Raw genomic sequence first — 27,905 nt, 5'->3', positions numbered from 1 at the left:
TAGCCACCATTGTTGGTGGTATAATTGAGAACTCAGATCGTATTACAAAAGCTTTAGAAATTTGGTGGTTTATATAGATTGTATTGTGGCAATGATGTTTTCCTCAGTTTACTGTTCAGTTGTTTTGAGCTCCAGTTGAATAGCTTGTACCGAGCAGTTCAATCTCAGATGCTCTAGTAGGTTCTTTGAATGTCAGGTAATCCAGTCAATTAGGATGGTATAATCGTACAGGGCTGGGTTATAGAGTTGAGGCCTTGAGGGGCATCAGGGGATATTGGGTTTTGCCGGTTGTGTTTTGTTTCACTTTTTTCTTTTCTTGCTCATATGAGCTGTTTTTGAGATGAATATTTCGTTGTATTTCTGTTTCAAACCCAAAACTTAAGTGCTTATGTCAGTACCAATCTGTGTCTTGTGGACCATTTCTTTATGAAAATATATTGCAATGTTCATACTGAAATTGTCTCGTTGTGCTAACTTACAGGAAAGGACCCTTAATATGGCAGAGAAAACAAATTACCTCCTGTTCATGATAAATGCATTTCAGGTACTTACTATTTGCATCACATGCTGATGCTTCATTTTCCCAATATACGCTGCTTAATGATATGGGCATTGGTAGTCTGGTACCAATTGTGGTGGTGAGTTTGCGATTCCCTAGATGCCTACAGATGTTATCTGTGCTACTGGCATATTTAGCTATTACATTATTATGAATTAATTGTATAGTAGGTGCGCTTTCAGATATTACTCTGGCAGGCCATAACCATTTTACTACCTTTTCTCTTGATTATTTATTCTGATACATGTCATGTTACAGCTGCTAATGGAGTTGTTATTGCCACTGAGAAGAAGCTGCCATCTATTTTAGTGGATGAAACATCTGTATGTGTAACATCATCGTTATCTATGACGTCCTCTCAGTCAAATAGCATCATTTGTTCTTCTGGCACGAGCACTAATAAAATACCAAACGCAAACTTGTAGGTGCAAAAGATTCAAGCGTTGACTCCAAATATTGGTGTTGTTTACGGGTACTTTCCTATGCTATTTGTACCTTTTGGTTGCTTTACTGCTCACATCATTTATGGATGCTGAAAGTCTTGCTGTATATGTTTACCTCACATTTCTGAACTTAACAATGTACGAGATCACATACCATAATATGTTGACATGGCTGATCTAGGGTATTAGTGTTAGCTTCATAGTTGTCACATCCACTTTGCACTTTTCTTACTAATGAGATGGTGTAAGATAAACTAGAAAGGAAAAGGACTATAATCCATGATCACAGACTCTCACTATTAAACTTAAGATGTTATCGGTACCAAAAAATTTATGTGTGACTGAACGTGTATTCATATAAGATTGAATGTATGTCAACACAATGAGTTGCATGAATTCTGCTCACTTGGATCCAATATTCAGAACAAGTAATGCCAACAATTAAATATGCTTATACATTCAAGTAACCATTTCTGCAAAAGTTACTTTTAGTGACTCAGCTAATGCTATAGGATCTAATTTGTTTCTTGGTTGCTGAAATCTGAGGTCTAAGAAACAACATGTTAATATGAATCCTCTTTCATGTATTCCATTTTCGGGCATTTTTTGTTTACTTGTTTCTTGACAAATGTTTTCTTAAAGTAACTTTTCAAAGTTTGAATAATTCAAGATATTTGTAGCTGCTGCTGCAGGCCTGAATTTTGTTAAGGAACCTTTCTGGTGGAGGGGAAGAAAATATTTTTTGTTGCTCTTTGTGGAATGTAGGTAGCATCACAATTTTAGTAACAGCAATGGTTATCATTTTACTTAAAGGCTTATAAATCAACCAAGTGTAATTTATCGGGGTTGGGGTCATAAGGTGCATAATTCGGTGCGCTCATACAAGTTTCCAAGGGATAAATGGATCAGACTTGGGAGGATCATCTGATCCTATGATGGATAACATGATGTTGGTGTCCCAATACATTTTTTATTCTTATACATGTATCTTTCAGCCAACAGTTGAATGTTTGAAGCTGTAAGTTACAAAAAATGACTTGGTCCAGCCTTTTCAAACAAAGATTATATTTGAGTTTCCCCTGGAAATGCCCCTAATTTATAAAAAATAAAGGGTCAATGTTGTATATCGTGTTCTGTTTCTTGTCTACTGGTTTGTGCTTTGTGCATTTTCAGGGAAAGCATGCCTACTTTTGATACACTGAGAATTCCCCTGCATTAACATGTGACTGTAGCTCTTTCTGTTCATATTCCTTGGATGATAGTTTTAATGGAAACGCAAATAAAAAATCATTTTTATTCACCTTGTTACAACATAGAGTAGGTTTTCTTGCACAATCAATGGGTTAGTTTACTTGATCTTTGATGTATCTGATTATTTAGGGAGCGGTAGGATTGAGAATGAGAATACATGCAACTGTTTTTTTTAAGCAGGACCCAGTATTTTCGTCGGCCAGGTGGCCGACGAAAATAAGACATTTATTTTCGTCGGCCAGTCGTCGGCCACTAAAGCCGACGAAAATAGTGATATTTTTTTCGTCGGCTACATGGGCCGACGAAGATACGTCCATATTTTCGTCGGACGAAAATACGATTATTTTCGTCGGCAGCCGACGAAAAAGTTTCTATTTTCGTCGACTTTATTTCGTCGGCCTATTTTCGTCGGTTCCTGTGGTGGGCCCGGGATGCACCGAAGATGGACGACCTGGACGCCATGCTCTTTTCCACTGCAGAATCCGTGCCGCCGCCTGCTCCTCCTCCTGCGTGCGCCACTGCGCGAGCTGCTCCGCCTTCCTGCGTGGGCCACGCTCCTCCACGTCCTGCTCGAGTCGGGGAAAGAAGCCTGCGCGCGCCGCCGCCGGGGGTAGACCCGCGCACCGCAGGAAAGAAGACCCCGCGCCGGGGAGAAGGCCCGCGCCGCACGCGCGCGTCCCGCGCTGCCTCTGGGTTGGGAGAGGGAGGCACCGTGTCACACTTCTGGTGTTTAGAAAAATCATTAGTCACAAGTCATCCGCAAAACATGTTATTAGCATGTTGCATGTGCATTTTGGCATTTATTCGTTAATAAATAGGTACAAAAGTAGTAAATATGAATTTTATGCTCAATATTTAGTATGTCAAATTCATCATTTGTGAATCAAAAACATGGTTGATTAATGAAACAAATTCAAATCTTTAGTTTAGACATCACTCACATGAAAACTAGAAGTGTTGGAACTTCCAAAAGTATCTATTTTGAGAAGCTAATTAAAATATGTTTTTGCTAAACACTTGGAATTTGGTAAACAGCAAATTGATAGGCCAATGTATGTTACTTCAATGTGAATATGATCTTGTCATGTGAAAATTTGATTTAATAGTTCAAAATCTCAGTCAAATACTGGTCAAACCTATGTTTCAGCCACCTCTGAAATTTGGTTCTGTTATCTGACAGCCTGTTGCCACATCTTTTTTATTTTGTTTCTTCAAATTATTGTAGTCACCTATCCAATGTTTTTGCAAAAATTTGAGTCCTATATCCCAACTTTACATTCACAGAAATTTTGAAGTGATTACTTCATGTTTTGATGTTTGAAATCAATTTCAAAGTTTGCTAAAATGAGTAAATTGCATATGACTAAAGAATTTAGAATTAGTCATGTTTTTGGCTGATTTCGGGCTTTATAACTTCTAAACCATGAACAATTGTAACTTGCATCCATAATAACATTTTTAGATCTATGTTAGGGCTACAACTTTGGTATTGACCATTTGATCCAGTTATATAGAAAAAGGTGATGTTTTTATAGGACAAACATGGCTGTTTTAGCGTTAACAAAACCTGAACTGAATCAGCCATGCATAGCTGTTCCTCTGCTGCCGTCAGACCGTCGCCGACACACGGCGATGTGGTCCTGCAGCGGCACCACGGCCTCGCCACGAGCCCCCCCCACACGTCCGCTTTTCGCTCGCCTCCACAAATCCATACCCGCCAGCCATCTTCTCCCTCTCTCCTTTTCCTTCTTTCTTCCGGTTCCTGTCGAAGAACATAACGCCGGTGCTGCTCCGGCCAAATCCGCGAGCCCCCAGCCATAGAAACCAAATCGCTGCTGTCCACGCCTCCACCACCTTCCTACCTCCCTTCTGCCCCACTTGTCTCCCTGAGAAGCGACCTCCATGGCCGGGGATTGAAGATCCCGACTATCAGACCACCATAGCCACGACCTCCGCCCCTCACCGTCGATCTCCTACCTCTAGCCATCGTTCTCGCCATCCCACCACTAAAATCGATCGCTGGTGAGTCACCGATGCTCGTGCTCTTCTCGTCTCGCGACGTTCGCCGTCGGTTTAGCGGAAACGCAGCCATGCCGCTCGTCCGCCCCGCCGTGGGTGCTGCAGCTCGTCGCCGGCTATCACCGGCCACACTTTTTGCCGCGCCACTCGGTGCTGCATGTATTCCGTGATGCAGCGATGCTGCTGGTGCCATCCCCAACCGCCGGTCGGCCTCGCCATAGCTGGGAACGGCCGGTCAAGGTCCGGCTCTGGCTGGTCTTGACTGCTCTAGGTCTGGTTGACTTTGGGCCCGGTTTGTCAGTGATTAAATCTGTTTCTGGGTAGAGTTAGGGTTGGAAGAGAAGGTTTGGTTAGGGTTTATCTCGTTTTATTTATTTTCTGGTACATTAAGGATGCAGCTACCTTATGGCTAGCCGTAGCCATGTTCGTACGGCCGCTCCCTCATTTTTACTCTCCGTCATCCAGTGGATGTGCATGCATACGAGAGGTCCAGTGGATGTGCATGCATACGAGAGGTCCAGTGGATGTGCATGCATACGAGAGGGTAAGGAGAGAAAGAAAAAGGATGAATGATATAAGCGCCACATGCATGCATATATGAATACATGAGAGGAGAAAAAGAATGGATAGCCATATGCAAGTACATAATTTCAAAATAGAAAGATCGTAGTTTTAAAATCGAGCATTAAAATCAAAATCCGATTACACAGTTATATTTTTATTTCAATTAGAAATTCAAAATAAGATCTCACACCACTATGTTTCAATGATATATTTTTGTGAGAGAAAATATTTTTTAGTAAATTCTAATGATATTTGCAAAAATTGCTTATGACTTTATAGAATGTTGATTCATACATCTGAGTTTAGTTAAGTGGGTATTGATGTTCATATTGTGAAATAGATTGTTTGGTGTGATGAGTGGATGAGGGTAAACAACTTTATTTGGTAGGTGAATATTTATTGCATGATAAATAATAGGCAACTTTAGTAGAATAATTGAGCAGTTTAACTCATTTATTTTGGTATTGTTTCATTATATATAAAGTAATTTATGTGTTTTTGAAAAATATTATCGAAACATATACAAGTGGGGTCTTGTTTTGAAAGTCTATTTGAAAGAGATAAAATTGTGCAATCGGAATTTCAATTAATGACTTTTTTAAGATTCAAAATTGATTGCACGTGCCACCCCATACGAGCGTAAACACTGCACGTGGTGTGGATGGTAAATTTAGACTGCCGTGCAATACCGCGAGCGTACAGCCAGTCGGAATAAGACTATCTCCAGCGACATCCTCTAAATCTCATCCCCTATCCTTTTCCTCCACATCAACTTCATCCTCTATACCAAACTTAACTCCAACAACATCCTCTATTTCCATCCTCTATACCCCACAATCTTAATTTTTACATTTCCTCCAACTGCCCTTTCCCCAACCGCCCCTCCTCCCGCGCCCCTCTGCCGCACTCCGCCCCGGCCCCGGCGCCCTCCGCCCCGCCGCACGCCGCACGGCGCCCTCCGCCCCGGCCCCGGCCCCGCGCCGGCGCCCTCCGCCTCCGCCCCGGCGCCCTCCGCCCCGCCGCACGCCGCCCCGCCGCCCTCCGCCCCGGCCCCGGCCCCGCGCCGGCGCCCCCTCCGCCCCGCCGCACTCCGCCCCGGCCCCGGCCCCGGCGCCCTCCGCCCCGGCGCCCTCCGCCCCGCCGCACGGCGCCCCGGCACCCTCCGCCTCCGCCCCGGCCCCGCCCCGGCGCCCTCCGCACCGGCCCCGGCGCCCTCCGCCCCGCCGCACGGCGCCCCGGCGCCCTCCGCCTCCGCCCCGGCCCCGCCCCGGCGCCCCGCCGCACGCCGCCCCGCGCCGTCCCGCGCCGTCCCGCGCCGCCCCTCCAGCGCGCCGCCCCGCGCCGCCCCCGCGCCGTCCCGCGCCGTCCTCTTCGGGATTGAAATTGGGAAGCTTGACCTTAGCACCACTTTTCCCAGCATCGGGCTCGACCACTCGGACCCTCGGAGCTTCACTGACATGCTGCATTGGGGGTCCTACTGGAGGCGGCACGGTTGGTGGAGGAGGGTAAAAATAAGGAGGTACTGGTGGCGGCATTCCATATGGATGGAAGGATCCCATCCAATGCTGCCGAGAGGCAGCATTGGCAGCAGCTTCAACCTCCTCTCTCTCGTCATTGCTGCTGCATCCTTGCATGGCGTAATTGGTCACGCGGTCCATGACCCTACAAATCAAAAACCACAAAAAGTTGTCAGACTTACACTACAAAAGAGATATATATGGCAAAATAATAATGATAGCTCTTTCGCTCAATCTATGTGTTGATGTAAAGCTGTTACTCTTGCACCGGCTATATATGCTTGATGAGCATGCTTAGTCAGAATCATTGCTCATTACTAAAGGAAGTTTTAGAACCTGAAGTGACTTCATTTTGATTTACATACCTGTCACTTTGTCAAAGTTACTTTGAATGATTCATTAATACGGCGCTGATAAACACTTATGCTTGAGGTTTTCTTGCTATGAAACATATTTATTAGTAAATGATTAAAACATCTATGGGCACAGGATTGTATCAGGATATCTATGGCAAATCCAGATTAAGTGAGAACTGGGATGGATTTGTTAGTTTGTATCAGGATATTGATGCATATCAGTTACATCCTGGATATGGCATGTTTGCTTTCATGCTTTGTAACTGTCAATAGTGTAGTGTATGAGAATCATGGTATGCTATGCAATTGTAGTTCCAGGTTTGACATATCACAAATGTTGCATCTCATGGATTGCAGTTGTAGCATTGCTCCTTATCTTGTACAGAGTTATTGCAGTTTCAATCATAATATACTTCATTTGCATGACAACATATTTTTGTTTTTCCAGAATATAAAAGACTAGGTCCACTGAAATATTTATGTGGAAGGTTGCAGCAAAAATAACTGTTATATTAACTAAGCAGAAGTTATGAGCTACATGTTGCATGCAAGGTTAAAATCAAATGTGCCCCACACCAGCATTCACTTTGTGCAGCATAGCTTCAGATATATGATCACAAAGATGATCTAAACTTAAAGCCACATAGACCAGAGCCAGCCTAGTGTCATAAGAGGAAATTCAGAATTCTAGATGGAACCATACAATCAACTCTTACAAAAGTCATGTCCTGTTAGGTACTCATGTTAGTGGAAATGTGGGATTGTACTTGTCATATGTGTCCTGCATTGCAGAATATGGTAATTTTTCTGCTTCCTATATTTGCAACAATTTCAATTACTAAAACATACTGGCCTATTACAAGAGGAGCATGTTGGCTTCAAGTCCTTCAACTGAGAGAATGACAACTGTTATCTAACATGCTAGATGAAATGGTCCAGCTTTAAGATGAACTGACCATACCTAGTAAATCTAAGTTCCCCATGTAAAGTTGAACGATTCGTAGTCCTTTTATTTTTAGGAGGTATAGGCCCCTTTGCTGGTAATGTGAGCCGTGATAACATAGTCCAAGACTAATTATAAGTTCACATATTCTCCGGAGGAAGAAAGTAGTGTTTGATCAATATATTTTGACAAGGAAATCCCTCTGTAAACACAACTTGACCTTTAGGGGAAAATCTCATCAGGTACACAGCAAGAAAAGTATAAACATGAACCGACTGCTCAACCCCGGCAATCACAAAACAATCTTTTTGCCATCAAATTTAACAAACACAAGTACAATCTTATTATCTGCCTGAAGTCAAACTTCTAATCACTTAAGAAAATCAAATCATTAATAGAAAATCCGGAGCACTTCATCCAAGTACGAGAGGTATACCTTCCCCTCCGGCGCCGCTTCGAGGAAGACGGGATATCCGCGGATCTGGAGATGAACCACCGTCGAGGGCGTGCCGACCGCCGCCTCTTTCGTCTCCCTTCGCCGCTGCCCCCTCCCTTTGCAGATGACGGCCGGGAGTCACTCTCGCCTTCCCCTCGGCCGGGCCCGAAGGAGGAACTGTCGCAGTCCTCCAGATCCGCCGCGTGCCGGGGACCCTGCTCGGCTGCTTCCTCCTGCGGCCGCGCGGAATCACCTGGTGAAGATGCGGCCGTGGGCGACCGGGATGGATGACGCCGGCCGGGACTCCCTTCTCCCCGTGCGCACGCCCCAGCCGCTGCGCGGAGGCCCTCCAGCGCAACGCCGCGGTGGACCGAGACGCGTCCGCCGCTCCTGCGCCTCCTGCCGATCTGGCCCCGCCGCCCCTCTTCCAGATCTACTCGCCCGCGCCGACCCGCCGCACCCGGCAGGCCCTCCCCCACCACCGACCCGACGGCGGCCGTGGCTTTCCCCTCCCCGGCTGTTTCCTCCCGCGCCCGCGCGGAAGAGGCAGCTGGAGATCCGCTGGAGGGCGCCCGGGATGGAGGACGGCGCTCGTGGCCGTCTGTGTGCGGGACGCGATGGAGATCCCCCATTTTACCAGGCGCGATGGAGGCTGCCGCTGGAGCGGTACAGGCGCAACAGTAAACTGCATATTAAGAGTACCGCACGTTTTAGAGATCCTCGCTGGAGACAGCCTAAAGTCATTACCTTGTTTAAAAGGCTGGAAATATTGAAAATGCATAGAAAATAGTAGGAAAACGATAAAAATGTGAAATCAGTTTTGTTGACTCTGTTAAGAAATATCCACAAAGGAAAAGTACTAGCTCTGGTTGAGTGTCTATTTTTCCTTTGCTAAAATCCAGAACACGAAATATATAGTTTATTATGTTGTAACGTTTCTGTACATTCAAAACTTTTTGTAAAATTAACAGTAGATTACTCTGATGATGTATTAGCTTTAGTAAATTTTTCATGTCCAAAAACCAGTGTTTGATATGTTAATTCAATTATCCATGTGCTAGTGTATTTCTAAGTTAGTAAATAGTTTATATTTGAGAAAAAGCGTGGTAAATAAAATTGGACGTGCCTAACGTAAGGCCGGCCATAAGTTATGCCGGCCGTACGGCCCTTCCATTTTTGGAAAAGAGGATTACTAGCTTTCCTTATCTAGCAAAAAAGCTGCCAGATCAGGAGAAAAAAAGTTGGCACCGGTCACAGCTAATTTTTCACCAAAATCAGACCCGCACCACCGTGGCACCACCCCCTCCTAATTTGCTTGCTTCTAGATGTTTCAACAGGTGCAATGACAAAAGCAACTTTTGAAACCTCATAAGCAAAGTTATGAAAAACTGTAAGCAAATTAGAACATTCACAAAGTTTGACCCCATCTAAATTCCAAACATTCACAAAGTTTCAAAACTACCACCATACATGTCATGATTGCCTCAACTGTTGTACTGACCAAACAAAAAGATTGGAGCTACTACCAAGCTACACATGAATAAAATCGAGGTTGAGCTGCAACTAAACTGCTGCCGATGATGATCCGATGAACTTTCTGGCCACCAAACACCAAAGCTATAAGAAAAAAAAGGAAAGTCTTTATTTCATTATGGATCAAAAATTGAAAACTCTAAACTCTGGATATACCTAAAAAAATGGTAGGAGCCTTACAGGTGTAGAGCATGTTATAGTGTTGATCCGCTGAAGAAACTTGCAGGCAGAAAAGAAAGGCACATCAACTTTTAAACACCCTTTTGTGGGACTGAAAGGAGGAAAGAAAACATGAATTAGTGAAAGAATAGTAAGTGCAGTTAGTACCAGGAGTAAAATATCACCAAGACTGAATACTTCTGGAAACAAACGTTGCTTGATCTTTTTTTTGAAAAGGAAATGTTGCTTGTTCTATATGACCTAATGAAGTACATTGTTTACCTAATTCATGACCATATTTATGCCTAATTTGGAAACATATTATTGCCTAAATTTCTACCCACGTTATTTCGTAATTCAGAACCATATTATTGCCTAAAACAAAGTGCATAATTTGCCTAACCTAAACAACATTATTGCCATGAAAGTAAATATTTAGGCAAAAATATGCAAGAAATGTACATAAACAACCCCACCTAATCCAGTTGATGCTAGTCGTGCAACTACATCGCCAAACATAAACAACAACAACTTAGCCTTTTGTCCTAAGAAAGTTGGGGTAGACTAGAGATGAAACCCACAGAAAACAAGAATAAGAAACACAAAAAGAGCACAAGACAAAGGAAGAGTTAGGGGTTAAACAAAAAGTAACAAAGGCCACGGTTCTGGTACGTTAATTGCTAATCTCCAAGCGCTCCTATCCATAGCTAATTCCTTTGCGATATTCCACTCCTTAAGGTCTCTCTTAACCGTCTCGTCCCAAATTAGTCTAGATCTACATCTACCTCTCTTTACATTATCGCCCCGCTTTAAAACTCCACTACGCACCGGCGCCTCGGGAGGCCTCCGTTGTACATGTCCAAACCATCTCAACCGATGTTGAATCAACTTCTCCTCGATAGGTGCCACCCCGACCCTATCTCGAATCTCTTCGTTCCGGACTCTATCCCTTCTTGTATGCCCGCAGAACCAACGCAGCATACGCATCCCTGCTACACTCAGTTGCTGGACATGTCGCCTTTTTGTAGGCCAACATTCAGCACCGTATAGCATCGCCGGGCGAATCACCATCCTATAGAACTTACCTTTTAGCCTCTGTGGTACCTTCTTGTCACAGAGGACGCCAGAAGCCTGCCGCCACTTCAACCAACCGGCTGAAATTCTATGCCTAACATCTTCATCAATGTCTCCATCTTTCTGAAGCATTGATCCTAGATACCGAAAAGTATCCTTCTTGGCCACCACTTGATCTTCGAGGCTAACGTCCCCATCCTTATGCCTAGTCGGGCTAAAGTCGCACATCATATACTCAGTCTTGGTCCTACTCAGTCTGAACCCCCTCGACTCTAACGTGTGTCTCCACAGCTCTAACTTCATATTAACCCCTGCCCTACTCTCGTCAACTAGCACCACATCATCAGCAAAGAGTATACACCAAGGGATATCACCCTGTATGTCCCGTGTGACCTTATCCATCACCAAAGCAAATAGATAAGGGCTCAATGCTGACCCCTGATGTAGTCCTATTTTAATTGGGAAGTCACTGGTATCGCCATCACATGTTCGAACACAAGTCATCGCATCCTTGTACATATCCTTGATGAGGGTAATATATTTAGTTGGGACTTTGTGTTTTTCCAAGGCCCACCACATGACGTCTCTCGGTACTTTATCATACGCCTTCTCTAGGTCAATAAAGACCATGTGTAAGTCCTTCTTCTCCTCTCTATATCTCCCCATCAACTGTCGTACTAAGAAAATCGCCTCCATGGTCGACTTCCCAGGCATGAACCCAAACTGGTTTTAGGTCACCCTTGTCAATCTTCTTAGGCGATGCTCGATAACCCTCTCCCAAAGCTTCATCGTATGGCTCATTAGCTTAATCCCCCGGTAGTTAGTACAACTTTGAACATCTCCCTTGTTCTTGAAGATCGGTACTAATATACTTCTCTTCCATTCCTCCGGCATCTTGTTTGACCGGAAAATTAAGTTAAAAAGCTTAGTTAACCATACTACCGCCCTCTCGCCCAGGCATCTCCACACCTCAATGGGGATGCCATCAGGACCCATCGCTTTACCTCCCTTCATCCTCTTCAAAGCCTCCCCGATCTCTGCCTCCTGAATCCTCCTCACAAAGCGTCTGTTGGTATCATCAAATGAGCCGTCCAACTCGAAGATAGGACCCTCATTTTCCCCATTAAACAACTTGTCGAAATATTCTCGCCATCTATCCTTGATCTCCTCATCCTTCACCAGAAGTCGATCTGTCCCATCCTTGATACATTTGATTTGGTTTATGTCCCTTGTCTTCCTCTCGCGGGTCCTAGCGATCCTATAAATGTCCTTCTCTCCTTCCTTCGTACCTAGCCATTGATAAAGGTCATCAAAAGCCTGACCTTTCGCTACACTTACAGCTCGCTTTGCAGACCTCTTCGCTAATCTATAGCCCTCGATGTTGGTTGCGCTCTTGTCGAGATGAAGGCGTTTGAAACACTCCTTCTTCTCCTTAATAGCCCTTTGCACCTCGTTATTCCACCACCATGTCTTTTTCACTTCCTGCTTGCCTCCCCTACTCACACCAAACACTTCTGAGGCTACCTTTCGAACACATGTCACCATCTTTAGCCACATATCATCTACATCTGCTCCTTCTTCCCAAGGCCTCTCACATAGCATCCTCTCCTTAAACGTTTGTGCCTCTTCCCCTCTAAGCTTCCACCACTTCGTTCTCGCAATCTTGGCACGTTTGTCCCGGTGGGCACGTACCCGAAAATGAAAATCCGCCACCACAAGCTTGTGTTGGGGGACAACACACTCCCCAGGTATCACCTTACAATCTAAGCAGGCACGTCTATCCTCTCTCCTAGCAAGGATAAAATCGATTTGGCTCGAGTATTGTCCACTATGGAAGGTCACTAGATGGGACTCCCTCTTTCTAAAGAGGGTATTCGCTAACAGCAGGTCGTAGGCCAACGCAAAATTCAAAACATGCTCCCCCCTCGTTCCTACTACCGTACCCGAAACCCCCGTGTACTCGCTCATATCCTACAGTAGTTGCACCCACATGGCCATTGAGGTCTCCTCCTATAAAGAGCTTCTCACTGATAGGCACGGTACTAACCATGCTATCAAGGTCTTCCCAAAACTGACTCTTGGAGCTCTCACTAAGACCTACCTGAGGGGCATAGGCACTAATCACATTCAGAACCAAATCTCCAATGACCTACCGCACTAGAATAATCCGGTCACCTTGCCTCCTAACATCTACAACTCTATCCTTAAGGCTCTTATCGATCAAGATGTCTACACCATTCCTACCCGAAATTGTCCCCGTGTACCAAAGCTTGAAGCCAGAACCCTCCACCTCCTTCGCCTTCTGGCCCTTCCATTTAGTCTCCTGCACGCATAGAATATTTACACGCCTCCTAATTGCTACATCGACTAGTTCTCTTAATTTACCTATTAGAGACCCTACGTTCCAACTACCTAGACGAATCCTAATTGGCTCGGCTAGCTTCCTTACCCTTCGCACCCGTCGAGAGAAATGCGAAGACTCTTGCTCATTTTTCACTACACCCGGGCGCAGATGTAGCGCGCCACAGAGACTGCGATGGCCCGACCCTTGCTCACTTATCATCGTACCCGGATCATGATACGACGTACCCCTGAGGGGATGATGACCCGGCCCTTGCCCATTTAACACCACACCCGGGTTCCGATGTAGCGCGTCGCTAAGAGGGTTACACCCCAACGAATTTCTTATGGTTTTCATTTCCATTAGAGTGGCTGATTTTTTACGCTGGTTCGGCAAACCTAACACAACCCTCCACATTTTCTCATCGCGGGCTTGGGACCGGCAAAGGCAGTGTTATACAACCCACTAAAATCAAAAGTTAAAGGGCACCAAAAAAAGGAAAATATGCTAGCTAAGGGATGAATGTTCAGGCAAAGAGGAAGAAAAAAGTGCAGTATTTGCAAGTCCACCAAGTCACATTGCTCTAAAATGTACAGAGAAATAAGCAAGGAACTTTTGATTATTTAGAAAAAGGCTTGTGCTTATTCATCTATGGGAACCTAATCTATTTGTCCTGTGATTGTAATGATGTAAAAAACTTGGTTCTGGATAAAAGGAGAGTCTATCACACGAAACATATGAAATGATAAAAAATTGCTTGAACTGAACATTTAAAATGCTATCTGAATAGTATTTAAATGCCTACTAAAATTTGTATGCTTATGATAATGCTAGTAGAAAAGTTTGTGGGTCGCAGGCATCCAGCATGTAGTTTTGCACTTGCTTAGTCAAGCCACCACTCTGGTTTACAGAAATTGCAAATGAAAAACAAAACAATATAATTCTATATTTTTCACTCACAGTTACGAAGGCTACAGAATTAAATGAGAAAGGACGAGTTCAGGAACAGGATGCAGTAGTACTACACGACGTATGTGGCGAGGGCCAGCACAGCAGAGACTGCAACACGGCGTGCAGGGGCATGTAGATCGAGCAGCAACAAACCGGAGGAGCACCTGATGAAGGTCTTGCCCCAGGTCGGAGGCCATGGCTAGGTAATTGATTAATGCTCTTCTCATTAGGTCTTGGGGTGAAAAAGCATAGAGGGGCAAAGAACATACAGTAGAAAGAACAACCGGATCCGAGAAATCAGGTTGCTGACCCTGCGGCTTGGTGTACACCCTCATTAGACCCATCTCCTCCCACATTCTTGCCAGTAGCCTGTCCAGATTCAGCTGTCATGTACAGAACAAAATGTTTCAGTAACATGCAGATTTAACAATAAGACAAGATCAACGGAGATGTAGGTCACAGATAAAACATGCCTTCAAATTGCAGCTGATCACTAGCGAATTTGGTTGCCGAGCAAGCTTATCCACATCATCAATACCAACAACATCAATCTTGTTATATACGTAAACACGCTTAATGTACTTTCAATTTCCTTCGATGACGTCGATGAGATCATCCACAGTAGCATCTTCACGGAATAACACCTAAAATAAACAGAATAGTTGAGTCCACTACAAAGACACGCACACGGCCAAGCAAACGCATGTCCACATACCTCATGCAGAATCTGATAGCAGAGCTTCTCAAATCTCATCAATATGAGTCAAAGGCACTGTGGTGTTGAAAGAAATCCCACCAGTCTTCTACCTTTTGAAGTATATCTATTTGTACAAAAGGACATAACTAATCGATCAGGACGTAATATAGAAGGTACTACTTTAAATGAAAAAACACCTCGTAAATCAGAAGCAACACGGAATAGTTGGCAACACAAACTACATAATTACATATTTAGATCCCATCTAAGAGATGAGATAGTTATTTCAAATAAGAAATTAGTTGGTCTGACTTATTTAATTAGGTCACCGCTTGTCAAGAACGAAAAACAACCTATGCAATTAGCTAGAAATTTTCACTAAGGGTCCGTTCGTTTCCGGGGTTTCCGGGGTCTAAAGCCCGAAACATCTAAAGTTTAGAGGCCCGGCACCGAACCGGCCTCTAATCGCGCGAGTGTCCTTCATTTAGAGGCCGCGATTCTTTAGAGGGAGCGAGCACTCTAATCGCAACTCTCGGCTCGCGATTCCCAGCGCTACCCCCGTCCCCGTCCTTATCCTCTCGCTCTCACTCTCGCTCTCGCTCGAACCGCAGCACTGGCTGGGCCGAGCCGCCGCCGCCGACGCCGCCTGCCGCGCGCACCCCATCTGCTTCCCGTTTCGGCAAGGTCAAGAGTCATCCTGGGAGTCTGTCTCCGTACAAGAGGTCACCGGTGCCGCAGGATCGGTCGCCCCCCGTCGGAAGAAGTTGAAAGCGTCGCCTCGTCCACCATGGATGGTTTCAATGGCGGCAACTCTGGATCCGGCGGCTACGGGGGCGGCGGCTACCCTGGCGGCAGGTACGGGGCCGGCCGCTTCGGGGCCGACTGCTACGGGGGAGACGGTACCCGGGACTTCTTCTCGAGCCTGGAACCATTTTCCCCTGCGCATTCGTTGCCCCCCCAGCAAGGGGGCCGGCTAGATCTACAGAGGAGCAGCTCAACCCGCCTCGACTTCAACGGGCTTGACCTGAACTCGGGGTCCGCCAGGTTCCCCCATCTTGATGCGTACCAAGGGTACCTCGAAGACGGCAGTAACCTGGAAGATGGAGGCTCCGGAGGAAGCGGTGGCCGTCCTCTGTATCCATCGCGCTTACCCCATCATAGCGGACGCATATTTCCAGAGAACAGGCTTGCGGCATCATACGGATCAGTTCCACAACAGGCTTACACAGTTGAAAAACATGTTCGGATTCATCAGGCTTACACATCAGTCTGGGCATAAAACCCGAGCCCGAAGCCCGAAGCCCGAACTACCCAAGCCCGAACCCGAATAGCCCGATACCCGATACCCGATGGGCCTGCTCGGGTAGCAAACCCCAAAACCCGAACTTATTTCGGGCTTTTTCGGGTATCAGTGGGCGGTACCCGAATAGCCCGATCTACCCGAACTAATTTACTCGGCCCAATTAAGAATTTAAGATGGCCGGCCCAAGGAGGAATGCGGCAAGCCGGCAAGAGAGTGGCCCAACCCGGCAACCCCCAATCCCCTATCGGGCTATCCCGAGCGAGCAGGGACGCGAGGGCGAGGTCGCGACTCGCGAGCGAGTGGCGGCGCCCTAGCCGTCGCTCGTCTCTCTCCCCTCCGGCGGTGGCGGCGGCGCGGTGCTCGTCTCTCTCCCCTCCGGCGGTGGTGGCGCTCCTCCCTCCGGCGGTGGCGGCGCTCCTCCCTCCGCGGCGCGGCTCCGAGCCTCCGACAGCGCGGCTCCGAGTCTGGCCCGCCCGCGCGTGGCCGTGCCCTGCCCTCCACCGTGGCGCCGTAGCTTTAATTATCATGTACGTCCTTGTTATTGTCATTTGTCTTTGAAACTTGAGATGGAATAATGGTTGATTTGTCATTTGTCTGCTGTAAAATGTTGCTTATGTTGCTTTGAGACATTGATATTCAGAGTCTGAGAGTCATGTAATGGAGTAATGGCTGATTTTGTTGTTGTTAAATGTTAGTTTGTGACATGTTTACTAAGTTCGGGTAGAACGGGCTACCCGAACCCGAACCCGAAATTTTCGGGTACCCGAAATTTCGGGTAGTGTTCCCAGATACCCAATTTCGGGTAGCGTTTGCAGATACCCGAAATCTTAAAAAGCCCGAAAAGCCCGACCCGAAATTTCGGGTAGCCCGAACGCCCAGACTGACTTACACAGTTGAAAAACATGTTCGGATTCATCAGACTGATACAAAAGAAGTCTGGGCTCGGTAGGCAACCTGATGGCTGGCCAACGGCAACCGACTCATGGTGGGACGACCACTTGAAGGTACTTGTCTATCCTCCAATGCGTGCTACTCGGGTTGCCCAAGTTCTGTTCATGTGTTTCCTTAATAGTTTGTGCTGCTCGGGGTCCTCATGCATTGATTCCTATACTCGTGCAATTTGCAGGATGTGGCTAGTGACTGGAAGCAGCTGAGGTATGACCCTCCCTCGTACTTGGAGCACTTGCTGGACATTTTTGAGGGGGTTGCTGTAGACGGAACAACTTCTTATGTTCCTGGCCAACCAGAGGAGCATGATGTGGAGGAGTAGGATGTTCCTCCTTGTTTTGAGGTCCCAGTCGAAGACAGCCCTAGGAGCACAAGTAGCAACAAGAGGGGCAGCAGCACAAGCACAACTGGGGCCAGTCCTTCAAAGAAGAGCAAGAGCGCGTACTTCAACATGTTTAGATCCATGGTGAAGCAGAACTCAGAAGTTAGTGGGACGAAGCTTCAAATGATGAAGGAGAGGCAGGCAGAGAAGAAGATGAAGGAACAACAGGAAAGCACCCAGCATGAAGCTGTGATCCAGTGCACCCTGGAAGCTGGGATTGAGCCTGGCAGTCCAGAGTACTTGGCCCTGGGCTACCTTTGTGGAAGTGCCATCATGACGCGCTTGCTCTTGAAGTGCCAAACACCTGAACAAAGGATAGCCTTCATCAGGAGGTACATGAAGGCTGAAAATTTGGACTAGTTGTCTTTCAATCTGTTGTGCACTACTGTAGGCAGAATTTGGTTTCAGACTAATTTATTTCCGTGCTTTGTTGTGTGAGAACAATTTCATTTCGGCTATGGTTGTTGTGTGAGAACAATTTAATTTCGGCTATGGTTGTTGTGTGAGAACAATTTAATTTCGGCTATGGTTGTTGACTATCAATGATGTGTTGCTTCGGACCAATTTCATTTCAGCTATGACTGTAAATTCTATTCTTTGCTATACTGTTTCAGCAACTGATCCTTTATTTCTTGGGTTTCAGGATTCACTGGATGAGTGGATTAAGGACGACGAAGAGGACTTCAATGAACAGCTACCTCTGCTCATGTATGGTATGTTTCATGGCATGCAACACTACTCAAAAACCAAGAGACTTAGAAGTGAGGAGAGTGGTCTTGACTTTGTGAATAGGATGCTTGCCGACCCACATTATTACCACACCATGTTTAGAATGAATCCTGAATTGTTTGAACAACTATATGCTATTTTGGTTGGCTCATACGGTCTACAGTCTAGCACAAAGAGTACCAGCCAAGAGGCGTTAGGGATGTTTCTTTGGATGGTTGGAACACCGCAGCCAGTTAGGCAAGCTATGACTATATTTGGTAGGTCCCTAGACACGATTCACAGAAATTTTGCCAAAGTTTTGGATGCACTTGTGAAGCTAGCTGCAGAAATTATAAAGCCTAGGGATCCAGAATTCAGTACCATACACCCTCGGCTGCAGCAAACAAGGTTCAAGGGACTATTCAACAATTGCATAGGGGCAATAGATGGCACTCATATAGATGTTGTTGTTCCAACGCACAATGTGGTTCAGTACCTTAACCGGAAGGGTAAGACATCACAAAATGTCATGGCCGTATGCGACTTCGACATGCGATTCACCTTCATTCTTGCTGGTTGGCCTGGATCAGTTCATGACATGAGAGTATTCAATGATGCCATGACAAAGTATGGTGACAAATTTCCACATCCACCTCAAGGTAAGCATGTTGCACAAATGTATCCTAGATTTATCCTTAAGTATTCTACCTTTTCTTTTATGACATGGATGGAGAAATAACTCTGTACATGCAGATAAGTACTATCTAGTGGACTCGGGCTACCCCAATCAACTGGGTTATCTGGCACCATACAAGGGAACCAAGTACCATCTACAAGAGTTTCGACTTGGAACAATGGCAAGAGGTATGAAAGAGGCTTTTAACTATGCTCATTCTTCGCTTCGGAATGTAGTAGAGAGGTCTTTTGGAGTATTCAAGCAGAAGTGGAGGATGATGTATGGCATTCCAAGTTTTCTAGTTGCAAAACAAACCAAAATTATCGTAGCTTGCATGGCACTTCACAATTTCATTAGAGAACATGATGACGATGATGAGGACTTCCACCAAGCGGAGCTCGATGAGTACATCCCACAGGGCCATATCTCCAACGACTCAAATAATTTTACGAATGGTCAAGATGAAGAGCCGCCTAGTGACGAGACCATGAATGGTTTTCGTGATCGGATAGCAGCAGCTCTATACAACAACCACTAATTTAGGTATGAACATGTACTTCAATTTCATTTCAGCTTGTTGTGTCTTACCGTTTTTAATGTATTTGCACTTTATATCACATTGCTTGGCGAACCATATTTGGATTTGTCACATTGCTTACCGTTTTTAATGGACTTTGCACTTTATATCACATTGCATGGATAGGGGGGGTAAAACTGTAAATTTACTCACATTAGAGGGCTGTAACAAACAGCCCTCTAAATATTAGAGGTCTAAAATGTTTAGACCTCTAATTTATAGGACTGTTTTTTAAGCTCTCTAAGGGGAAACGAACACACCCTAGGAGATTTATGTCCTTTTAAAGCTGCCCACAGTAAGTCAAACCTTAAGTTACACTCTCATTCCCAGGATATCCGACACCCAACAAATTTGGTATGACCTTTGCACATAGAGTTCAGTGCCCAACTGCCCAATATATTACATGGCATCGCAGATACAAAATAGATGCAACGAATTCAATAAAAGACAAAAAATAAACTAGTGTCTTGTTAAAATACAACATACAACACTGGTTATATGCCACTGATATGTGAGCTTGCTGAACTGCACCATGACCCAAGCCACAAATAAATATGATTCCAGAATCATTTATTGATGTTTGTATCATATGCATTTTGATTAATGTTCCCTAGGCATTTTAATAATATCAGTTAAGCATTTCATAAAAAGTAGCATTTCATAAAGGTCTTGCCAGGTCGGAGGCCATGGCCAGCTAAATAGTGGTACACTGTTAAATAACCCAACCTTGAGGCTTCTCAATTGCCGAGGCCGGGGCGTCCACGTCCATGGCCTCCGAGGAGGAGGCCGGATTCAGCGAGGCCTCCGAGATCGATGGGCCTGGCCGCCTTGGCGGTCTTGTCCGCGAAATCCTTATGGCCCGTGCGCTTGGTGTGAAGGTCCACCTCCTGCGCACACACATACCAGCCGGAATCAGCAAGCACGAGCCCACACGCGATCGAAATCGGATCGAGGACACTGCCGAGGTGCACCGGACTGGATCGATGGGCCACCAAATCTGATGGGGGGAAACCGAGAGAGGAATTGCGGGAGGGGCGGGCTGGATCTTACGGTCTGAGAGAGGCATGGCTTGCCGCAGTCGGAGCAGACGAGGTTGAGGACGGCCTCGGTGGACTCAACGAAGTTGGCGTGGTTCGTGACCTCGGTGTGCGCCTGCGCCTCCTCCACGCTCCGCAGCTGCATGCCGCAGTCACTGCACCAGAGCGACAGCCCCGCCTTTGCCACCGCTGCTCCGATCGGCTCGAATTCGGCTCGTGCCCTGCAGCAGATTTGGGACGGAAACAACGAATAAACTATAAACTGTGCTGAATGATTCACCTCCGTGGCTGCCCCTTGCCTCTCCATCCCTGATCTACACTTCCCGTCGCATCAAATCGTCGGATCTAAGGAGGGTAACGATGATGAATCCATGGGGAACGAGCAAGATAGGGAGGGAGAGGCTAAGACCGACTCCAACCGTCCGTGGATTCGCCCGGGACGAGGAGCGTGGGGCCCGCCCTTTGGGAAAGAAGAACCGCGGCCTCCTTCCCCGCCCACTCTGCCGGCGGCCGTTGGTTCCCGCGTGAACCTTGAAGGCGACGAGGGGTTCTGGTGGACGACGGCGTCGCGCCGGCGCGCACAGCCCCTAGCCGGAATCAAGATCCCACCGGCGCTGCAGCACTCCCGACGGCGCCCTCGGGTTGTCGTCCCCAAATCGGTCCGACAGCTCCTTCCCGGCGGCGCTCTCCCCCCCACCCCCAAAATCGTTCCTTCTCTGCTCCAGCTCCACCACGGAGGTATGCATCGATGCTCCCCAAAAATCGTTCCTCCTCAAAAAAAAAACATCATTTTTTCACCTTTATCTGCTGCAACTTTCGTGTACAGTACCTTCGACTAGGTTTTGTGACCAATGTGGCGCCAACGATTGAAGCGTGTCAAGAGTATGCGTGACCACCGATATGCTGAAGATGAGTTGATTGCTATGACAGTCACGACGTACCTGGTTGAGGAGGAAAAAGAGCCGCACTGTGGTTCGGTGTTTGGTCGTAGGGTCATACCAAGAGATCGTCACAGTGCGGATCTACGATTGATGAATGATTACTTCGTCGACAACCCCGTGTATCCAGAGTATTACTTCCGACGTAGGTGCATTATTTGATGCTTCATGTCCAGCTGTTCCTTGTGTACACCATATGGTTGTGCTCATTGCTCCTATATGGTTGCAGGTTTAGAATGGGTAGAGACATGTTTACAGACAATTGTCGCGATGTAGAGGCAGCAAATGAATACTTCAAGCTTGGCTATGATGCCACGAAACAGCCAGGGTTCCATCCAATACAGAAAGTGACGGCTGCGGTGAGGGTGCTAGCGTATGGTGGTGCGGCTGATTCACTTGACGAGTACATTCGTATGGGTGAGAGCACGGTCATTGAAACTGTCAATCACTTCACGCGCACTATTGTTTCACTTTATGCAGATGAGTACCTTAGGGAACCCATAGCCAATGATATTTCTCGGTTACTTAGTATTGCTGAAGAAAGGGGGTTCCCGGGAATGCTAGGGAGCATCGATTGCATGCACTGGGAATGGGAAAAATGCCCCACAGCATGGCATGGTCAGTACAGGGGCCACTTCAAAAACCCTACCATTATCTTGGAGGCAGTGGCAAGTTATGATCCTTGGATTTGGCACGCCTTTTTTGGGATGCCCGGATCTTGCAATGATATAAATGTGCTTAATCGATCTTATGTGTTTGACTCCATTTCTAGTGGTTACGGTCCTGAAGTTGATTTCAAGGTGAATGGCAAAGATTATCATATGGGATACTACCTCGCTGATGGAATTTATCCTCCTTGGGCCACCCTTATAAGTGGTGTTCCTTCTCCAGTCAACATGCAGCAACAGCATTTCACACTAGCCCAAGCAGCTTATAGGAAAGATGTTGAAATGATGTTTGGAAAACTACAAGGAAAGTACCATATAGTCAAAGGGCCTGCTAGGGTATGGTGTCCGGAGGACATGAGATATATTATGTTGTGTGTTGTAATCTTGCATAATATGGGCATCAAGTATGAGCGTGGACCAGGGTTGGCTATACAAGAGTATGAAGATTCTACCGAACCTAGGCTCTCAAACACCCAAAATGTTCCTGAGATATCTGCTTTGATTGAGAACCACAGACGCATCAGGTCTCGGGCTGCCGATGCACAGTTGAAGGAAGACTTGATCGAGCACCTATGGATTCATGACGGCCATCGAAGAGTCTAGCAGTAATTAGCATGTAGGCAAGAACTATGAGAAAGCTTCTTTTGGGTCTCACAATGGCCGCATTATGTTAAGCTGTAATGCTTATTTCAGTGAATGTTAAGCTGTAATGCTTCTTTTGGGTGAATGTTAAGCTGTAATATAATTAGGGCTCTATTTATTTCAGTGAATGTTAAACTGTAATGCTTACTTATGGTTGAATATGTTGTCTGTTGTCCAAGTCAAATGTTTATGTCGTCTGATTCTGGGAGCAATTTTTGGTTTCATATTCAGAGAGTAACTCTTTGGTGTATTGCTGTTGTCCACTTGAGTCATCTCCATCTTGAATTGTAATGTCATTATTAACATCATATAAGAAATATGCCAATCTTGAACTATAAGAACTGAATTGTCGTTGTAAACCATATCATTGAAAGGAAAGCATGGTCTTACCCAATTCGCTTTAATAGATTTCAGTGAAAGTAACCGGAATAAATGGAACCAGCTGTTGTTTTTTGGACTGAAATTAGGGCTCGGCATGTACCTTTTTTTCAGTCCAATTTCAGTCCAAAAATCTGTACAAAAAACTGTGCAAACACTATGGGATAGCTGCAGTCCAATTTTTCAGCACACTAAGAGGCAACAAGAGCTGAGACGAATCTCATTTTTCTTATTACAACAAAGCTTGTTCAAATATTACAAGATTGTTCAAATATTACAAGATTGTTCAAATATTACACTAATAATACAACAGAACTTGTTCAAATACAGCCCACACAAATGTTACAAGAAAGATGGTTCAGCACACACTAATAATACAACAAAGCTTGTTCAAATATTGCAAGATTGTGGAGCACACACTAAGAATGTGCAGCACACAATAAATAATACAGCCCAAGTACAGGGCTGACCAGCTCAAACACTCCGAAGCTCACTTTTCACCAGATGGCTGACCAGCTTGTATTCTGGCAGCAATCTCTTTTTGCTCGATGACATAATAGTCACGCACCCATGATGGAAATTTATCCAAGTCAGCCATCATGACTTTATCCACACGTTCTTTTTCTTGAAGTGCCAACATTTTCTCTTGAATAGAGACCTGCTTTGTCAACAACTCCTTCTGAAAATTCATGGAGTCCTTCTGAAAATTAATGGACTCCTCTTGTAGTCTTAGCTTCCTCTCGTATCTCTCTGCCATTTCCTTCGACTCATCCTTGATATGTTCCTCTTGCCTTTCTTCATACTTAGCCCTGTCACTATGGATCTTTTGCAGCACCTCAAGACACCCAGTAGAGCTAGCATATGAGTTTGCACTCCTTAACCTCTTTGCACTATCCCTGCCCATTGGTCTAACTAAATTCTGGGCATTGATCTGAGGAGTATCTGTTGCCGGCGCCATTGGGCTCACAGGCTCAGCAGAGGGCTCCGACCTTGTTTTATTATGTTGCTTCTTCTCTGCAACAAACTCATGCCATTTCTGCTCGTGCCTCAATATGAACCAGCAATGAATGAACTTGAAAGAGTGACCAAGAAAACCATTATACAACTGCAGCGCATCTTTTATCTACATTAAAACAAGTTCATTAGGACATATACAATAATATTTGTAAACATACACAATAAAAGCCAGTGAAGGTAGAAATAAAGTACCTTATCATCCTCATTTTTGCCGCTTTGGTTCTTCCTTTCAATCTCTGCATAAAACCCAGTGAACTTGCAAGTATCTTTGGATATTTCACCCCATCTGTGTTGGAGGGAGGAAATGGTCCTTTGGCCATACATGCCACGATTCTCGTTGTAGTAGTCACAAATTCTCTCCCAATAAGTTTTGCTGGGCTGATTCACAGAGACAACAGGATCTTTTGACACATTCAGGTAAGATGAACAGATAACCTCATCTTCCTTAGGAGTATAGCTTGAGGACTGAATGGCTATGCTTTTTGAAACCTGTCCCTGCTTTGCTTTTTTGGGTCGTTTGCCAGTGCTTGGTGACTCAGTGGTGTCGTTGTTCGAAACCTGAAAAAAATGGACGTAAGACGACCACCGAAACCAGTCTAGAAAGGCAACCGAGACAAATTACCTGTACATCACAATAAGGAGTTGCCTCGTCCTTCCCCTCTGCATTTGGCAACCAAGCAAATCAGTATATGGGGTGCAACTAGCCACACCAAAGCCATGTTGGCTACCATCATCAAGTTCATTCCACACGTTCTCCATATCGCTGTGATATCATTAACATAAACAGGCATCAAGAGGGATTCATAGAGACAACACGAATGGCACACGAACAACTCCCTAACTTGTCATGAAACATGCTACGCCAACAAGATTAATCCAGACCAAAAATCAACAAGCATATGAAACTACTCCATAACTTGTCATGAAACTAACTAAATAATGATAGGGAATAGAAAATGGTGCTGGAACAATACGAGCAGTCTTGCAGTTTGTACTACTATTTCACCACCAACAACAACAAGCATACGAGCACAAGGATAGCACGAAATGGCACACGAGATGTACCGCGATGCATCGGCAATAGAGGTGGAGCCATACCAGCGGGAGATGAGATCGAGTGGGGTGAGTCGAGGAGCACCTGCTGCAGATGGTGTCGGAGTAGTGGAAGATCCAGCGCTGGGGGGTGAAGAAGACCTCGTGCGCCGCCGGCTCTTGCAGCTGCTTCTCCATCCGCCCGAGAAGCGGTGGGGGTGGTCCGTCCGCGCCGGATCTCCGTTCGCGCCAGTGGTGGTGGTGGCGGTGCTCCGTCCGCCCGAGAACAGCAGATCTGGCGGTGGTGGTCTGATGCGACCTAGGCGCCGGCGAGGAACGACACAGAAGAAGCACGCCTCCATCCGCCCGAGATGCGCCAGAGAGGGAGAAGGGGAGGACGGGAGCGACAGTTGGGATGGGAGGCTGGGGGGTCGCGTAGATCTGCGGGACGGGAGGGAGGTACCCTGTTTTTCCGAGACGCAATGGGCAATCCACTGGGCGCGTAAACAGTGCGCCCAGCGTCCCATTTACCGCGGCGGGGACGGGATGGGAAGCCTGCTGGAGTCGGTCTAACCGTAGAGAGGGGGACGTGAAAATGCGAAATGGATGGGAGTTGAAGTGAACAGGCACGGGATATCGTCGAGATTTAGTGGGCCCGGAAAGCTGATTTGCCCAGCACACATGGAAAAGTGGCCAGCCTCTGAGAATCCTCATATCACAAATCAATGGTAGATCGAGGCGGCCATGCAAACGCACAAATTTACAGCCGGCTGGTACGAAGTCATTACCAAAATTAGAACACTTTATCAGTAGCTCTATCATGATAGTTTTTTTCATCACCCGAATGTATTTATAACCTTGTTTGGTGAATTTATTTAGTTTCTAGCTTTAATAACATAGTTTGTAATATAATTTATACATATATTTTTATTATTTATTTTGTTGAGGCTTTGTTGTACTGTGTGTGAATTGATATGTTCAGTTAGCACCAAGATACATTTATATTTCTTAATATGTTCCATGTTTTATTTACATGCTCATTGTGCATTGCATGTTGCATTTTATGTAGAGCCCGTAGCTACTGACGTGGTGTACGAGCTCAAATCTTTGAACAGCAAGAAGACCCGGCCCAAGATCCCGAAAAGCCACAGGATGAGCAGCAGCAAGACAAACCCCAGAGCATAATCCACTGATTTAAAATTTATGCAACATTTTTAATTAAGTATTTGTGCATTAAGTTTCGTAGAAGTGGTATGAAACCATAGATGCACGATCCCTATGTTCCTTTGGGCTATATTAGTATGTGTAGGTCACTACTGTGTCATGCATAATTGAAATCGGTAGAAGTCGAGTGATTGTCTGTCACTTGCGATCTATAGGATCTCTCGTTATGGGTAAATTATTTATTGCAATTGTTTCACATGGAAAGATTGGGACCGCGCGGGGATGAGAATGGTCTATGTGATGTTGGTAGGGATATGTAGCCCCGTCCGAGTCAGTTAAGGTCCGTTTGTTGTTGGCCCTATTTGATCAAGTTTAAATAGTACTAATCACATACCGGCAGTAGGAGATAGTCGAACCTGGTAAGCTGAGTACCTCGGTCACTCTAGTGTTTGAGCTGATACCGGCTTTTCCATTCAAGTGCTAGTCTGTAACTCATGCTAACCTGTCGTAGATACCGGTGGGGACTAGCTACTTGCGGGTCGAGGGGCAGTCCAACCATTTTGTAGTGGTGGAACGGAACTGTTGATGCGTGTGGCTCAACAGGAAGGATGCGTCGTGTGGTTAGATTTTCCCTTGCAAAGATGTAAATTGAATTAATTCCCCATATCTCTTGGATAAGAGACCTTGATCGCTGCGTCACATAGTAGAAAAGAATTAAAATAAATGTTGTTGATTGTTGTTATTAAGTGTTGCTTTTATCTAACTAATTATTTTTCCACTTCAAATATTTCATTCATGTTGCAAATATAGCAAATAGCATTTCTTACTTAAACTTATGCTAAAATCTTGAAAAGTAAGGATTCACTCTTAGTAGCTTTTTTGCAAAACTAACCCACCAACCAAAAGTCTTGCATGCCAGGAGTCGGCTAAGTATATACCACTAGTCGGATAAGCCTTGCTAAGGTTTGTTGATAAATTATTTTGAGGTCCAAATGATATAGATTTTTATCCTTGTTGTTCTAAGTTTATTCGTCATGATGAGGAAGGTTGGGTTGTCGTCGATCGCAACTCTTAATAATACCTTGGTTATGGATTGCACACTTGTGAGCTCAGCGTGTGATTTCCAGTTCGTCCTGTGCTCGTAGCGTTGTTAGACTTTGGTTTATATTTGAACTCTGATTCAGCTGTCTTTATGGATTTATATATATTTAGTATTTGAACTTTCGTTTGTAACTTATATCTTGCACTATATAATGTACCTTTAATTTATATAAAACTCTGTTGTGTTTGTACTATTTGCGCCAGTCTTCATGTGGGACTACTGATATTTGTTTCGATCGATGTATTGGTTCAAAGCGTGTTGTCAAGTTAAATCGTTAAGTGTATATGCTTGATATGTTCAAATGAGGGTCATTACATGTAATTTGAGTTTTAATTTGGCGGTTCTTCTACACATCGCCGGGGTGGAAGCTGCGCGCCGCTGCCGGCAGATGGAGGGAGAGAGGTGGCTCGTGTAGGGAGAAAAGAAAATCTTAGCTCTGATTACCAATTGTTGGCTCAAATGATAAATTTTCCATTTCTCAAGCCCAATA

At 45.5% G+C, this 27,905-nt stretch overlaps 1 protein-coding gene and 2 long non-coding RNA genes across 3 annotated transcripts; 1 reads left to right on the top strand and 2 right to left on the bottom strand.

The window, feature by feature from the left end:
* Positions 1-9,477: 9,477 nt before the first annotated feature.
* On the bottom strand, positions 9,478-14,529 carry LOC112902036. The gene is made up of 3 exons (XR_003230463.1): positions 14,221-14,529; positions 9,802-9,892; positions 9,478-9,705 (listed from the first exon to the last, which is right to left on the bottom strand). It is a non-coding gene; the product is annotated as an uncharacterized LOC112902036 (long non-coding RNA).
* Positions 14,530-14,895: 366 nt separating this feature from the next.
* On the bottom strand, positions 14,896-20,846 carry LOC112902037. The gene is made up of 3 exons (XR_003230464.1): positions 20,755-20,846; positions 20,164-20,324; positions 14,896-14,967 (listed from the first exon to the last, which is right to left on the bottom strand). It is a non-coding gene; the product is annotated as an uncharacterized LOC112902037 (long non-coding RNA).
* A 479-nt stretch (positions 20,847-21,325) lies between these two features.
* Positions 21,326-22,683, top strand: LOC112903735 (putative nuclease HARBI1). The gene is made up of 2 exons (XM_025972954.1): positions 21,326-21,543; positions 21,642-22,683. The coding sequence occupies exons 1-2, from the start codon at positions 21,326-21,328 to the stop codon at positions 22,681-22,683; spliced, it is 1,260 nt and encodes a 419-aa protein (XP_025828739.1).
* Positions 22,684-27,905: the final 5,222 nt, after the last annotated feature.

The sequence above is a fragment of the Panicum hallii genome, chromosome 8 (genome assembly GCF_002211085.1).
Source record: "Panicum hallii strain FIL2 chromosome 8, PHallii_v3.1, whole genome shotgun sequence".
NCBI classification, from domain to species: domain Eukaryota; kingdom Viridiplantae; phylum Streptophyta; class Magnoliopsida; order Poales; family Poaceae; genus Panicum; species Panicum hallii.
This window is presented reverse-complemented; position numbering and strand designations above follow the sequence as displayed.

What these genes read in the sequence shown, in the direction of transcription:
- LOC112903735 (XM_025972954.1), top strand. Translation starts at nt 21,326, where the DNA reads ATGTGGCGCCAACGATTGAAGCGTGTCAAGAGTATGCGTGACCACCGA. An exon ending in GACAACCCCGTGTATCCAGA is followed by an intron (nt 21,544 to 21,641) that starts GTATTACTTCCG and finishes ATATGGTTGCAG; the next exon opens with GTTTAGAATGGGTAGAGACA.